This window comes from Lytechinus pictus, chromosome 16 (genome assembly GCF_037042905.1).
Source record: "Lytechinus pictus isolate F3 Inbred chromosome 16, Lp3.0, whole genome shotgun sequence".
Classification (NCBI taxonomy): Eukaryota; Metazoa; Echinodermata; class Echinoidea; order Temnopleuroida; family Toxopneustidae; genus Lytechinus; species Lytechinus pictus.
The window spans coordinates 5,450,159-5,463,892 of record NC_087260.1 but is presented as its reverse complement, the minus strand read 5'-3'; the positions used below and the strand labels follow the sequence as shown (position 1 = coordinate 5,463,892).

General features: G+C 34.8%; 1 protein-coding gene across 3 annotated transcripts in view; it reads right to left on the bottom strand.

Annotated features, from left to right (window-relative positions):
- Nucleotides 1-8,386: 8,386 nt before the first annotated feature.
- Nucleotides 8,387-13,734, bottom strand: part of LOC135157060 (phosphatidylinositol 3,4,5-trisphosphate 5-phosphatase 2-like) — a 52,102-nt gene continuing 46,754 nt past the window's right edge. Inside the window, exon 22 of one of the 3 annotated variants that reach the window (XM_064111525.1) lies at nucleotides 8,387-12,063. In XM_064111525.1, coding sequence (XP_063967595.1) covers nucleotides 11,995-12,063 — 69 coding nt within the window. In that variant the 3' untranslated portion in view covers nucleotides 8,387-11,994. Of the gene's footprint in view, nucleotides 12,430-13,734 lie in introns of all 3 variants that reach the window. The other 2 variants (XM_064111524.1, XM_064111526.1) reach the window with 2 other exon arrangements.

Sequence of the window (13,734 nt, the reverse complement as noted above, 5' to 3'; positions counted from 1 at the left end):
AGAAACTTACATGTAAATCCGAATCCACTCTCATTTTAAAGATCAGTGACAGAAAGGGATAATACAAAAGAAATGCTAACGAGCCAATAGTTGAATAAGCCTGATCGTCGTATCGTTAAATCAATCTTGTTCAATGTTTCTGTGCAACCCGATTTTGACATCAAAATTTCAAATTTGTCTTGCTCATTTATGCTTGAAGTTTTTGTCTTATATAAATAGGTATTAAAATAGAGAGCAAGAACTGAATTTCATGATGATGTAAGTGAAATATCAAAATTGCCTTTGACGAAAAAAGACGTGTGAATCCAGATTTCCTTTTTTTCTGGGATGCAGTGTATATCATTAGCTTCTGTGCCAGTGTATTTTGAATGGAGGAAGGGGGGGGGGGTCAAGGCCTAAAGAAACCTTTTATTCTCAATTGAATAACAGGTGATATGTATAGAGTTACTTATATGATCCACTTTCACCATTTTGTATATTCTTACCTCTCTTTCCCCCTTACCGTAGCCAGGGGCAGATCCCGGGGCGGTATTCTGAACATTGTCTTTTCTCCATATTTTATCTTTTCTCAGAGATATGACAAAATCGGTATTCTGGTGGATGTCATAACTTTTGTCACAAAAATTGTCATAAATTTTGTCTTCTCTTTAATAGCGCGCACCAAAAATACGTGGCTTTATATGCGCGTAATCCTTTTATACAAGCAAAAGATATGACAAAAGTTATGACAAGGGGGTACCAGTCGTAAATTTTTGTCATATCTTTTTGTACCAAATATCCCGATACCCTGCCGACTGAATGTCAAGCATGTAATGATATTATTTAGATTAGATTGTGGTATTAGTTTCACTCATCATCCATGACAATTTTCAAAATTATATTTTCATGCTACAATTAGTTAGGCCCTACATATTAATTCCTCTTTTTCTCTCTGTTTTCCTTCTTTTTCTATTTCTCTTCTAAAATCCTTCACAGCTCAGTCTCTCTTTGTAATTAAGCGCATCAATATACGCATAGTTGCGCGATGCCAGCAAATGTATTGAGGATACGCCCTACCTGTCACGGGGCCTTCCTATTGGCTAGAAGGGCTCCCACTGGGAACCAACAATGATTTTGATTGGTTTGCTTCCGAAAAGATGGGCGGGAACTCAGAGAGATGACAGGGAAAAGACAATGTTCAGAATACCGATTTGTGACAATCATAGCGGTGTTACATCTCGGAGATAAATGACAAAAGTTATGATAGTGTTTCAGAATACCACCCCCGGATTCTTTTAACTTTCCCTTCATTTATTTCTTCCCTGCCTTCTCTTGTCCACCCCTTCCACTCTCCCTTTTCCCTTCCTCTTCTTTCCCTCTCCCGTACCCTTCTCTTCCTTCTTTCTCTCCTATGTTTGTTATTCTATTCTTTCCCCCTCCCTTTTTCTTCTCCCCCCTCATTTTTCTTCTTCTCTTTGTTTCTTCTTTCCTCTTCATTGTATCCCCTTCTCTCTGTCAGGGGTGTGAGAGTTCAGATTTTTATCTGATTTCAGATTTTTTTGTTTGGATTTTCAGCTGAATTTCGGCTTATATTTGGCTGTCCTCTGTACAAAAAGTATGGGAGCTCTTTCTATTTCAGACTTTTGCAATACTCTTCAGCTTTTTTCAGATCTTTTTATTTGTGACCACTCACACCCCTGCTCTCTGTTCACCCTCAGCCCCTATGTATATATTAGTGCCTGGTCCCAGCAATTCAGGTCCCACATTTGTATTGTTTCACTCTAAATTACACACACTAATTGAATGACCAACTTCAATCCTGGGTAACACTATGCCCCACCCTTAACCTAACAAAAACCCCATTTCAACCTTAAGCTAGGGTTACATCAAAACCGAATTCTCCAGAATAAATATGGACCGATTCGGATGGTTTTGGTGTATTCGAATGTACCCGAATCCCTCCCGAATTTTCTCGCATTCGCGGAGGGAAAACAGAATACTCCTGAAACCACCTGAATAGGTGGTTTCAGACCGCCTCGAAGTTCGCCAGTTCCAGGTATTCTCTGATCGGGAAATTTACCCCGATCAGAAAATACCAGGTGTTTTGGCGGTCTGAAAGCAAACTACGCGTAATATCCCCAAAAGAAAATACCCGATAAATAGTAGGTACTTGGCGAAATTACGAGAACTTTCGCGGGGATTTTTCCAAGGTCGTGGGTATTTTGGCGGTCTGAAAGCAAATTACGGGAACTTTTAGCCCAGCGTGTCGTTGGGTGCGGCGCCGTGCATGGGTTGCTGCTGGGCTAGTGATTTTGAATTTCGCGCCTTGCTGCTTATCAGACCATACTGCGCATGCTCGTAACTTCAGGAACTTATCCCGAAGGGTATGTTTCAGGGCGGTGTGAATGCAGGAATAATTAATGGGTATTTTTCAGCCTAAAAAAGTTCTCGTAATTTAACGGGGATTCTTGTGATCGAGGCGGTTTGAAACCACCTAATGTGTATTCGGTTCCGGTGTAATCCTATAGCTTTACCCGAAATTAAGCCCGGAGCAATTGTGGCAGGAGCAAATGTGTCAATGATATTTAGAACTTTCCCTGCACTCATATGATTGAATTTTTTTAATGGAATGATTGGCAAGAAAACTTGGACACCACCTTTTTTCATAAAATTTTAATTTTTGCAAGAATTTGACCATTTCTAGAGGTCAGATCTTTGAAGGAGGGTCAATGTATGAGGCAACAAATTTAAGAGTATTGTGAAATTTAGAAGAATTTATTACACAGTACAGGGATAAGAACTAGGGGGAATCCCATTCTGACAAGAATTTGACTTGAAGAAATAGAGAATAAATGTTAAACACTAAAATTTCATTTAATTGGATGAAAAATAAGAAAGTTATGATGCTTAAAAGTTTCACTGAATGAAAACAAAAAATTCACAAAGTGGTTGGCATGCAAATTTGGTTTATATTTATATTAATAAATTTTATCATGTAAAATACTTTAATTTTTATCAAAATGTGAAACATAGTTTTATTCCTCCTTGGATATGTTTAGTCTCCCTGTAGTCAAATATACAAAAAATTGCACAATTGCATAAATCATACAACAAATTATAAAAGAAATAGTGACAGTACTGTCTCTTTCGTTTACATATCACTTTGTTGTGAATGTATCTGTTTTGTGAAGAAATCAGCTAAATTTGTATTTTGCATCCGATTTTGATGAAATTTTCTGTGTTACAATTGTGTGACTTCTCAATGCATATTTTTTTCTCATTAAAAAAACTTATATTTTTTTAAATCAACTTTTAAGAATGAAAATTCATAACTTGCAATTCTTTCACAAATTTTTGTGAGAACATTCACTAAAAGAGATTTTTCTCCTTTCATCAAAACCACTTCGATATCTTGGCTTCCTCCCCCAATAATAAGCATACAGTATTTATTTTATATGGCCTTTAAATCACCAACAGAAAAAACACACTCAAATCTTAGTTTTACATAGAAATTTATTATTTGCACCTCTTGGCTTCCTCTTCATGTAGCAAAAATAGCATGATTTCTCTTAAAATTCAATTATAAAGTCTTGACTTCTTGTATAAAAGTTCAAACAATAAGACATTTTCAACAAGCAAACATGTACATGTATTACAATCAGTGAAAAAAAAGCTGATTTCTCTTCAACAAAAAAAGTGTCTCCTGTTATACAAGCTCAAAGTTAACAATAAAATACAGTTAAAGGGGAAATTCACCCTGGCAAAAAGTTCATTGTAAAAATAGCAGGAAAAATATTGAAAATATTGCCAAAGGTTTGAGAAAAATCCATCAAAGAATGAAAAGCTATTAGAATTTTAATTATTTGATTTGTGACATCATATGCAAGCAGCTTTCCTACATAACTGTATGCTAAAAAATCAATGAAATATCATTTTCTCAGAAAATTGAAAATGATTTTACTGTACCTTCAGTATACCAATACACAAATCATTTCACACCCATTGCTAAAAAGAAAACGAAAATAAGTCATCATGAACCATTGAAAATTTAGATTTATGCATTCTATATTACATAACGTATGGGGCAGCTGCTAATTTATAACATCACAAATCCAAAATTTAAAACTCTTACAACTTTCAACGGATTCTCCCTCAAACTTTCACAAATATTTTGTATTTTTCTTCAGGGTGAACTTCCCTTTAAATCTGCCGTTAAAGGCCACCAACGGAAACCAGAAAAAGCAACCACTAGGGATTGGATGCCTTTAAAAGGCAGCTCCTATAACACATATTCCCTCTGAATTGGAGACAATTATGGTGGCTACAGAAGCCAGGGGAGGTATTCTGGAACACTGTCATAACTTTTGTCATAAATTTTGTCATTTCTCTCCGAGATATGGCACTGCTATGATTGTCACAAATCGGTATTCTTAACAATTTCTTTTCCCTGTCATATCTCTCTAAGTTCCTGCCCATCTTATGGAAGCAAACCAATCAAAATAGTTAGTTCCCAGTGGGAGCCCTTCTAACCAATAGGAAGTCCCTGTGGCAGGTAGGGCGTATTCCCAATACAGTTACTGGCATTGCGCAACTATGCGTATATTGATGCGCTTAATTACAAAAGAAAGACAAGGAGCTGTGAAGGGTTTAAGAAAAAAAGATAAAGAAGGAAAACAGAGGAATTAATATGTAGGGCCTAACTAATTGTACATTGTAGCATGAAAAAATTATTTTGAAAATTGTCATGGATGATGAGTGAAACTAATACCACAATCTAATCTAAATAATATCATTATATGCTTGGACATTTAGTCGGCAGGGTATCGGGATATTTTGTACTAAAAGATATGACAAAATTTCTGACTGCTATCCCCGTCATATATTTTGTCATATCTTTTGCTTGTATAAAAGGATTACGCACATTTAAAGCCGCATATTTTTGGTGCGCGCTAAAAAGAGAAGAAACAAAATTTACGACAATTTTTGTGACAAAAGTTATGACATCCACCAGAATACCGATTTTGTCATATCTCTGAGAAAAGGTAAAATATGGAGAAAAGACAATGTTCAGAATACCACCCCAGGTTTGACTATATTTCAACGAAAGAACATGAAACGTCACAATAATCAGCGAAAGAGATGATATAGGTGAGAAATAAAAAAGAATATATTTGACAAAATATTGCCTCATAAGCTGTGCCCCTTGTAAAGATGACTTGTGTGTTTTGCAGTTGAAAAAAAAATCAAAGTTATTGGAAGAATTGACCATTACCAGTAAACACTTCTGAATTTGGGTCCATGCAGATATAGCTTGGCAAAAACATGTTCAAACTGCTAACAGATTTGATGTGCAGATTTTTTACTTTTATAAATGCACAACTTCATCTTCATTGGATTTTGCTTTGATATGGATTATTTTTACTTTTTTGTAATTCAATTTTTTGGGCCCAAAAAATTGCTGTTTCTGTAAAATTCTGTGAATTCCCTGTTAGTGAATTTAGAGATATATATTCTCAACGTACTGGAATATTTCCCTCAATATTTACAACAAAATTTGCAATAACTGTTCAAAGCTACTGAAATTGTTCAATTTGATTGGCAAACAGTAAACTTGTTATAAGAATTGTGAATTTGTTACTATAACAAGTGTTTATGAAACAAAACACTTATGCTAATCAATTGATCATAACCTCTCTTTACAATCGACTGCATTGACCACTATGTGCATCTATCAACCATAAAATCAATTACTAAATTTTGTGATGTATGGTCTCTTTCATTTCATCTGTATGGATCAGAATAAAAATTAGTGCACTATTTTTGAAACTACACAAATGAAAACAGGGCCCTTTAATATAAAGGGTTGCAATCAATTACAATATTTGAAGAACGATTTTGACTGGTAACTTGTCACTTTTGAACAAAATATGCATGCAACAATGACCCTGATTTACAACTGATTGCAAAATTCTCCACATAATCTGACATTATTAAGAAATCATTTTCACACCCTTTATTCTCAAAAGACACTTCTTCAAGTAAAATATATTTTCAATCATACTTTTTTCATTCGAAAGATATATATACACAACTTAGAAACTGATGTTTAAAAAATATACAGCAGCAAACAATGTAATAAAGAACATTAAATCCATACTGACAAAACAATGCGAAAGAGATCATTAAAGCATTAAAGCTATACTGACAGGAAGAACATATACATGTATGTATACACATAAAATGGAAGATAAGGAAAACAATTCTTTTCCCTGTAAGACATTGCAACTTAAGCTACGTTAGACCATTGCTCATCAACTGGCCGCAGCCCTCTAGCGAGTACCAGAGCTTTCCTTTGTGGGATACGAGATCGACCGAAAACATTTTAGGAATTTAAGATTCTGAGAGAGAAATGTATCTGATGTGACAGAACATAACTTTGTTTTGCACTTATTCATAAATCATATCACAGTTCTAAATTATTATGTGATCATGTCAGAAATCAGAGTTTTCTCTTTATTAGGGCAAATCCACCCCCAAAAATCTTTGGAATATTTTGAATATAAAGAGAAATATCAATGAGCAAAATGCTCAAAAATTTCATCGAAATTTGATGTAGTGAAATAGCAAATTGAAGGCCTTTTGCAATTTATCTGAATTTCACACCAGCCGTACAGAACATTGCTGGCGCCAACAGAGGACTAACAGTAGACCCAGACACATCTCACAGATTGCGATGTTAATCGTTGATCTGAGATGTAAATAACCTGTTGTTGTGACTTCAGGTATCACTGCAACATTACCGGTTGTAACAGGGCCTCTGTTTAGCGCATTGTTAGCACTAATCACGTTTCTGTACGGCCAGTGCTGGTCAATTTGCAAATGAGGGAACCGATGGTGTCATCCACTCACTATTTCTTTTATATTTCATTATGAAAAATCTGAAATATTTGAATTTTTAACTCAACATAATGCAAAACAAGGATTGTTTCTTGCCCGAACATGATGAAATTCTCTTGTAATTTAGGATTGGACAAGGAGTTTCCTTATTGTCAAATCTGCAAAAATGAAATATTATATCATTCAAACAAACAAATACGAAATAGTGAGTGAGTGCCATCATCGACTCTCTCATTTGCATAGCAATATGTTGTGCATAAATATGCAAAACTTATCAATGTTGAAACTTTTGTATTTTACATCTGATTTTTGATGAAATTTCAAGGTTGTTGATTTTTCTCGCTTCATTCAAATCCACTATTTTTTTTGCTAGGGTGAACTTGACCTTTAAGAATCGCTCTCCTAGACACCACCAGACATTTGCCTCAATTAATTTACATCTCAATCAATTATTCTTAAAAGGCACGGAAAGTTTTTTCTTTGACCACCTGTTGATTGACATTCTTAAGATCTGCATGCAAAACAGGATAAACATTGTATTTACTATCTTTTCTGTATATTTTGGTCCAATAAAAATTAATCACTATTATATTCATAAACATATGCTTCTCTTGTTTATTAAAATGTGTGACTTTTAGTGTAGATATTAGGGTTTAATGTGCCTTTTACAATCATGATTATATTTCAAACAAACAACATATGTATATTCAATGAAAAGAACATGTACATGACAAATAATCAATTTCATTTGTCAACATCGTAATTCAACATGAAAACTTTTCAAAAAATTTATATTCACACTTGACAGTTTCCTCTCGTAAAATTCAGCCAAAATATGCAGTTATTGATATATATACAACAGGTTTCTCATTCTCTAATATATGATCAATTTATACAAACCAACTGTCTAGAAGTACTTCAAATTGTGACACAACATTGATACAACACTACTACAGAACATATACGCACCTATAAAAAAGAAACAAATTACAATAATTTCTACAGATTCACATCAAATTATAATATATACATGTACATCAAATATCTTTGTTATATGCAGATTACTTTACACATTACATAAATTCATAACTTTGGCATTTGACATCAATTCTATACACAAGCCCCAATAGGGGTACTACATAACCATTATACAACATACTCATACTTTCCATTGCCAATATATCATATTACATTACAGGCTTTATTTGAAAGATTATCACACTCTATAATAGCTGTTGTTTATATCATTTATAACAAATCAATAATACAAAAATATATTTGTCCTTTAATGTTTACTATTGTTTTTATTAAGCTATATTACATATCTATCACTCCAGGACCAAGACAGAACAAAGTTTGTATTGTAATCCTTTATATACACATCACAAATAATTTTAATAAAGAATAATAAAATGTTTGAGTTATCTTTCATAGAAATGGTAAGATATTCAACACCATTTCAGATTAAAAAAATATTATCTGTTATGCGTAAGCCTTTTTTTTTTTTTTTGGGGGGGGGGTTAAGCCATCCATCTTTAAAACTTTTACAAAATTTTATTCTAGGCCTATATAGTGGTGTATCTAGATAGCAGCGCCTGGGGCAAGGGCTGAAATTGTACCCCTTCAACTGTCTAACCTCAAATCAGTTTGCTTGTCCATGATATCCAAGTTGTCTTTTTCTTAGATATTTCTCTCTTTTTTTGCAGCCCCCTTTAAGTTTTGCCTAAGGCACTTGTTCCCCTTGCCCCCTTTCCCAAGATACGTCACTGCTTGTAATGTACAACAATTTGTGTGAAATTCTGTAAAACCTAAAACATTAATAAATTGTGATTGTTGTTTCTATGTGTTTCACTTAAATCTTCAGCATGCAGACTATAATATAGCAGATTGCACAAATTGGATGCCATACATTACATGTGTATCAATTATAACATGCTTTGATGCTAGTCTACAGGCACAGACATTTGGTTTTCCTAATTAGAATAGTCACACAATGTAGGGTCTGGAGAAGCAAGACTAGATTCACCATGTTCTGTGGCTACCTCTATCAAACTCTTATTTGACGAAGACAGAGAGTTTGGAGTCTAGTCTTCACTCTAGACACAGTATATTTGGTAGAAGTAAAAATTTGAGTCTGTGCCTGCAGACTATTTTGATGTCAGCATCAGATGAAATAATATATAGATATTGATTGAAATGTGAAATGACACACATTGAGTTTAAATAATATACCTACATGTACATGTATATACCTATTCTATACCTAATATTGGTATAACTTCAATTAACACAAATTTTTTTCATTCCTTAGAAAATACAAAATACACATGAATCATATTTGCTCATATACAGTACATCAATATGCTCAGGTAGAAAAATATATATATATTTTTTTTGTTAAAGAGCAGGCCTGTGATATATCTTTCATAAAAAAACAATATAAATGTATACATGAATGTATATATACAATGAAAATACAATTGGGTGAGAATATTTTTGATGGAAAACATTTATCAATCGTCATTGACATGAAATACATGACTTCATGGTATCCTCTTGTTTTTTAATAGGTTTTTTTGTGAGGCCAGTCCGGCAAGAACACATGCAAGTATACATGCCATCTCGATAACTCAATCTAGTATCAATTACTGTTACTTTACTTTTTTTTCACATTTAAAAAATAATATGCTTTTGTTTGCTGTTTGTCTTGTTGCACAGACAAGGGGAGAGGTGCTACAGCGGGACTGGGGAGACAGCACCCCAATGATTTCTTTAAAAAAAAGTTACAAATCAGAAAAAATACATGTTTTGAAAAAATCTACTTTCTCCTGTGATGTTCAAATGGGCAGCATTCTTTAAATTTGATAGGTTTAGTATGACAAATCCCAATAGGTATAACTTTCTCCAATATCTCTATGCTGCGAGTCTTTTGGTGAATTTGTCGAATGGTGCACATGTCAAAAACGTTTTCAAATTAGGTACAGAGACAAGCTGCAACTTGAGAAATTATTGGGAAATCATTGAATTGTTATTGCCAATTTGAGGATCACAGTAGGAAACAAATTGTGACTTTTTAAAACAGTCATAGCTTTCTCATTTTTGCTTCTGTCTATCTCCTTTTTTTATTGACAATGAGTTCTCCCCAGGCCATCATTCTAATCTAATCTACTTTTTATCAGAATTTATCAATCCTTTCTTTCTCATGATAATACCAGATATACATAATATATTTAACATGCTCATTTCACTTTTCTTTAATCTGTCAAAAAGCTGGCAAACAAATATCTCTCTGAATTTCCAAAGTACATTTAGTCCTTTTTTGGCAAGAAAGTTACTAAACTGCAAAAGGGAAATATGTAGTTTTGAAAAACATACATCAATCACTCTTTTAAATGACTCCTTACCAATTTTTACCTCAGAGATGTATTTTAGGATTTGGGCTTAAGTTACAAAATGTTGAGCTATGCCAGATGACATATTTCACATAGAGATCTATGGTTCAAAGTCACTTCGCACAATTAAATGCCGTAACAGTATTATAAGAAATAAAGTCATAACTTAATATTTTCTCTTCCATCTAGAGGAAATGACACGGCGTACATGTGCATTAGTAAAAATTTTTTGTAAAAATGCAAGATTCAATTTTCTACAGACATTTAAAAGCAGATGTAACTGCATATACGCTACATGCTTAAATTAACACCAACATGACCACATGTGATGAGATTTGTACAATGAGATTCCATACACCATAATGCAGATCAAAGGAATGACTAGATAAACTTCCTTGTATACGGGTTGAAAGACCGCTTGGAGTTGCACCATTTAAAAGTCCTGATTCAAATGCAGTTGATATGAAGCAATATACATACATGTACATTTGTTATGAATATGTCCCATTATGTTATGGACGCTGTATGCACTGCTGTATATTCAGTGTCATAGGACCATAGGAGACTGAATGATTTTGCCATAACACACGTTTTTCATAGGCTCCACCAGCCTACAGGATAACAGACATGCCGAGTCTCACGCCTTAGGGCATGAGACTCCTGCTTTTCTGGACTCTTCCCCCGTATCTCTTTCTCACACGTGTACATCGATCACTGCCTATCCTCATACATATTATACATAATGCATGGTCATCTCAGGCCGAGTCAAATTACCATGCCTGAAATTTCACACCCCGCTGGTCTTTGACCTTGGAACCTCTGGGCTCAATATGATAGAAGTCATGGTTATATTAACCAGACCATTAAATGAGCGCATTTGACATTGTTAAAGGCTATTTGTCTTTGTTCTTTGTCAAACAGTCTGGATCCTTAATCATACAATCATAGACCTTTTGTGATTTACTCCTTGTTGATGTGATCTCAGCCCTGTTTCATATTGAATCTGGGCCTTGTTACAGTGAGGACAGTTTTTACTTAAGTGGTTTACAGTAGACCCTTCTTTACATTCCCAAGGTCCTCCTTCTTAGACTAGGTCTAAGGATAATTGGGATCCTGGACCATCTTAGCTGTGAAGGTTCACTGTGATATATTGGAAGTTCTCCCTGAAATGATTGAGACCCTTTTTTATCATCGCAACCTTACTTTTCAAACCTTGATTGGGCCTGATGTAGGTCTAACTATTAAGACCATATCCTAGCTGTGTTCTTGATTTTGTAAAGGTCCTTACTTTTATAAGCCTAGGTCCTATTTGTCCTGAACAAGGCCCTATTCTATCATGCGATCTAGGGCATATTACAGCTGTGTAGGATCTCCTAAATGTGGTCTAGGTTCTCCTTGACCATGGTCAAGGTCCCTATGGTGTAGGTCCTGGTCTTCCTCATCGTTGCATGGCCATGATACAGGTGATACTCTCCAGCATTCGCTGTCGGTGATTACAGCTCTCCACCCTGGCATCGATCAGGTCCTGGTCCGTGATGGTGTCCAAGAATGCCACGTTGTCCCAGCCATTGTCGTACAGCTGCTGCTTATACTGCATCAACCCCAGATTGCTGAGCCACTCGGTGATGGTGATCGGCCGCCGTAGGCTATCGTACTCCTGTTTGAACCCAGTGGGCGGGAAGGGAGGAGTGGTTGAGGGGAGGAGGAGGAGGGGCAAGAGTTGGAATTAAGGATTGTTTTTGTTTCTTTCTTTCATATTTTTCAAAACGTGCATGAGTTGATCAGGTTTACTCCTCTGGAAGAAATCAAAATGAAAATAAAAGCAAACGAAAAAACACCAAATAAAACACTAAAACTTATCACACCACCGAAAAAGAAAATGAAATAGAGGAAAAGGAAGGAGGTACATGTACATACATGTAGGTCATGCTAAAATCATAGGGCTATTTTATTTATTTGATTTTTTTTTCAGCAGAAATGAAATCAACGCTTTTCATATCCTTCAAAAACCACCAAACAAATCAGAATGTTAAACACTGCAATGATTCTCTTTCAGAAGATTTGAAATTATGGCAAAACAGCAAATGCGATGTTAATGAAATGGGAACGAGGCTGTGTTTAGTTTGTGAATAGGAATGTGATGACTTCTCATGAATTTCATCTGAAAATGAAAATGGAAGAAAAAAAATCAAAATCATAGACGACAGAAACAGACTTTAAAGGCACAAATTCACAATTTTTTTTCAATTGTACCAAGGTACAACAAAACCATGGACTTCCCGCAGGCAGATCTCTAGTATTATTGCACTTCATTCTAGCATGAATTTAGCTTCCTTCCCCAAAAGAGTGCAATCATAATTTGATTTTTTATAATGTATGCGATGAAATAAGCATAATTATGTACATTAAAATCTGCATATACATGGTTTTGTACCATGGTACAATTAAAATCACCCTCGTGACTTTGGGCCAAAGAGATGGAGACATGAAATGAATAAGCACAACAAGCCAACACCAATTATCAACTTTTAGCAAAATGCAAAATACACAAAAAACACAAATGCATTATGGATGTAGCGTTTTTGAAAGCTGTAATGAAATATTGGGGCCTGCCTGTTAAAATGCCACAATTCAGTGGATTCACAATACCGCACACAACCTATCGGTTGCAGCGGACAGACCAAAATTAACAATGCCTCATGGGAAAAAGTTGACATCTGTTGCACACGCTAATGCATGAATGCGGATACTGTATGCTGCGCTGGCCAACAGGGCTCAACCAGCTTGCACATGCTATTTATCAGGGTCCAGGGGGTGGAAGAGAAATTTGCCGCATATTTCTCTGCAAAATGTAGATAAATCTAGGTGAATTCTTCCTCTGCTTTTGCCATATGGTTTTCATTTCTGAAGCATCACAGTCACATTACAGTACACGAGCACTGTGCGCTGCCTGTGCAGGCCCTGCGCATGATGACGACCCAAAAATTAGAAATTGGCCTGTCTGCTGCAATCGATAGATGGCCCACCGTATTGTGAATCCATCGAATCGATCTAATCAATCTGAATTATGTAAAGCCAGCTATGTCATAATTCTTCATTTATATTGCATGAGCTCCATACACAATCTAAACACAATCAAGCACACTGATTTCTTTTTTAAATTATGTATTCACTACTATTTATTTATTTCATTTATTTTTGCCAACTGATTTATTCATTTCATTTATTTACTTTCTAATTCATTTATTCATTTATTTTAATAATTATCTACATGTAGGTAATATTTGTTATTTTTGCAGGGGGGGGGGGGTTGAATCATTCATTCTCTATGAAAAATAGCCTTTAGGTATATGTATATAACCACATGAACATCAAGATTGCTGAAAATGAAGAAATTATATATCTGACATTTATTTCTACAGTACTGCATTAACAAACAAAAAAAGAATTTGAAATAGAAGCAATA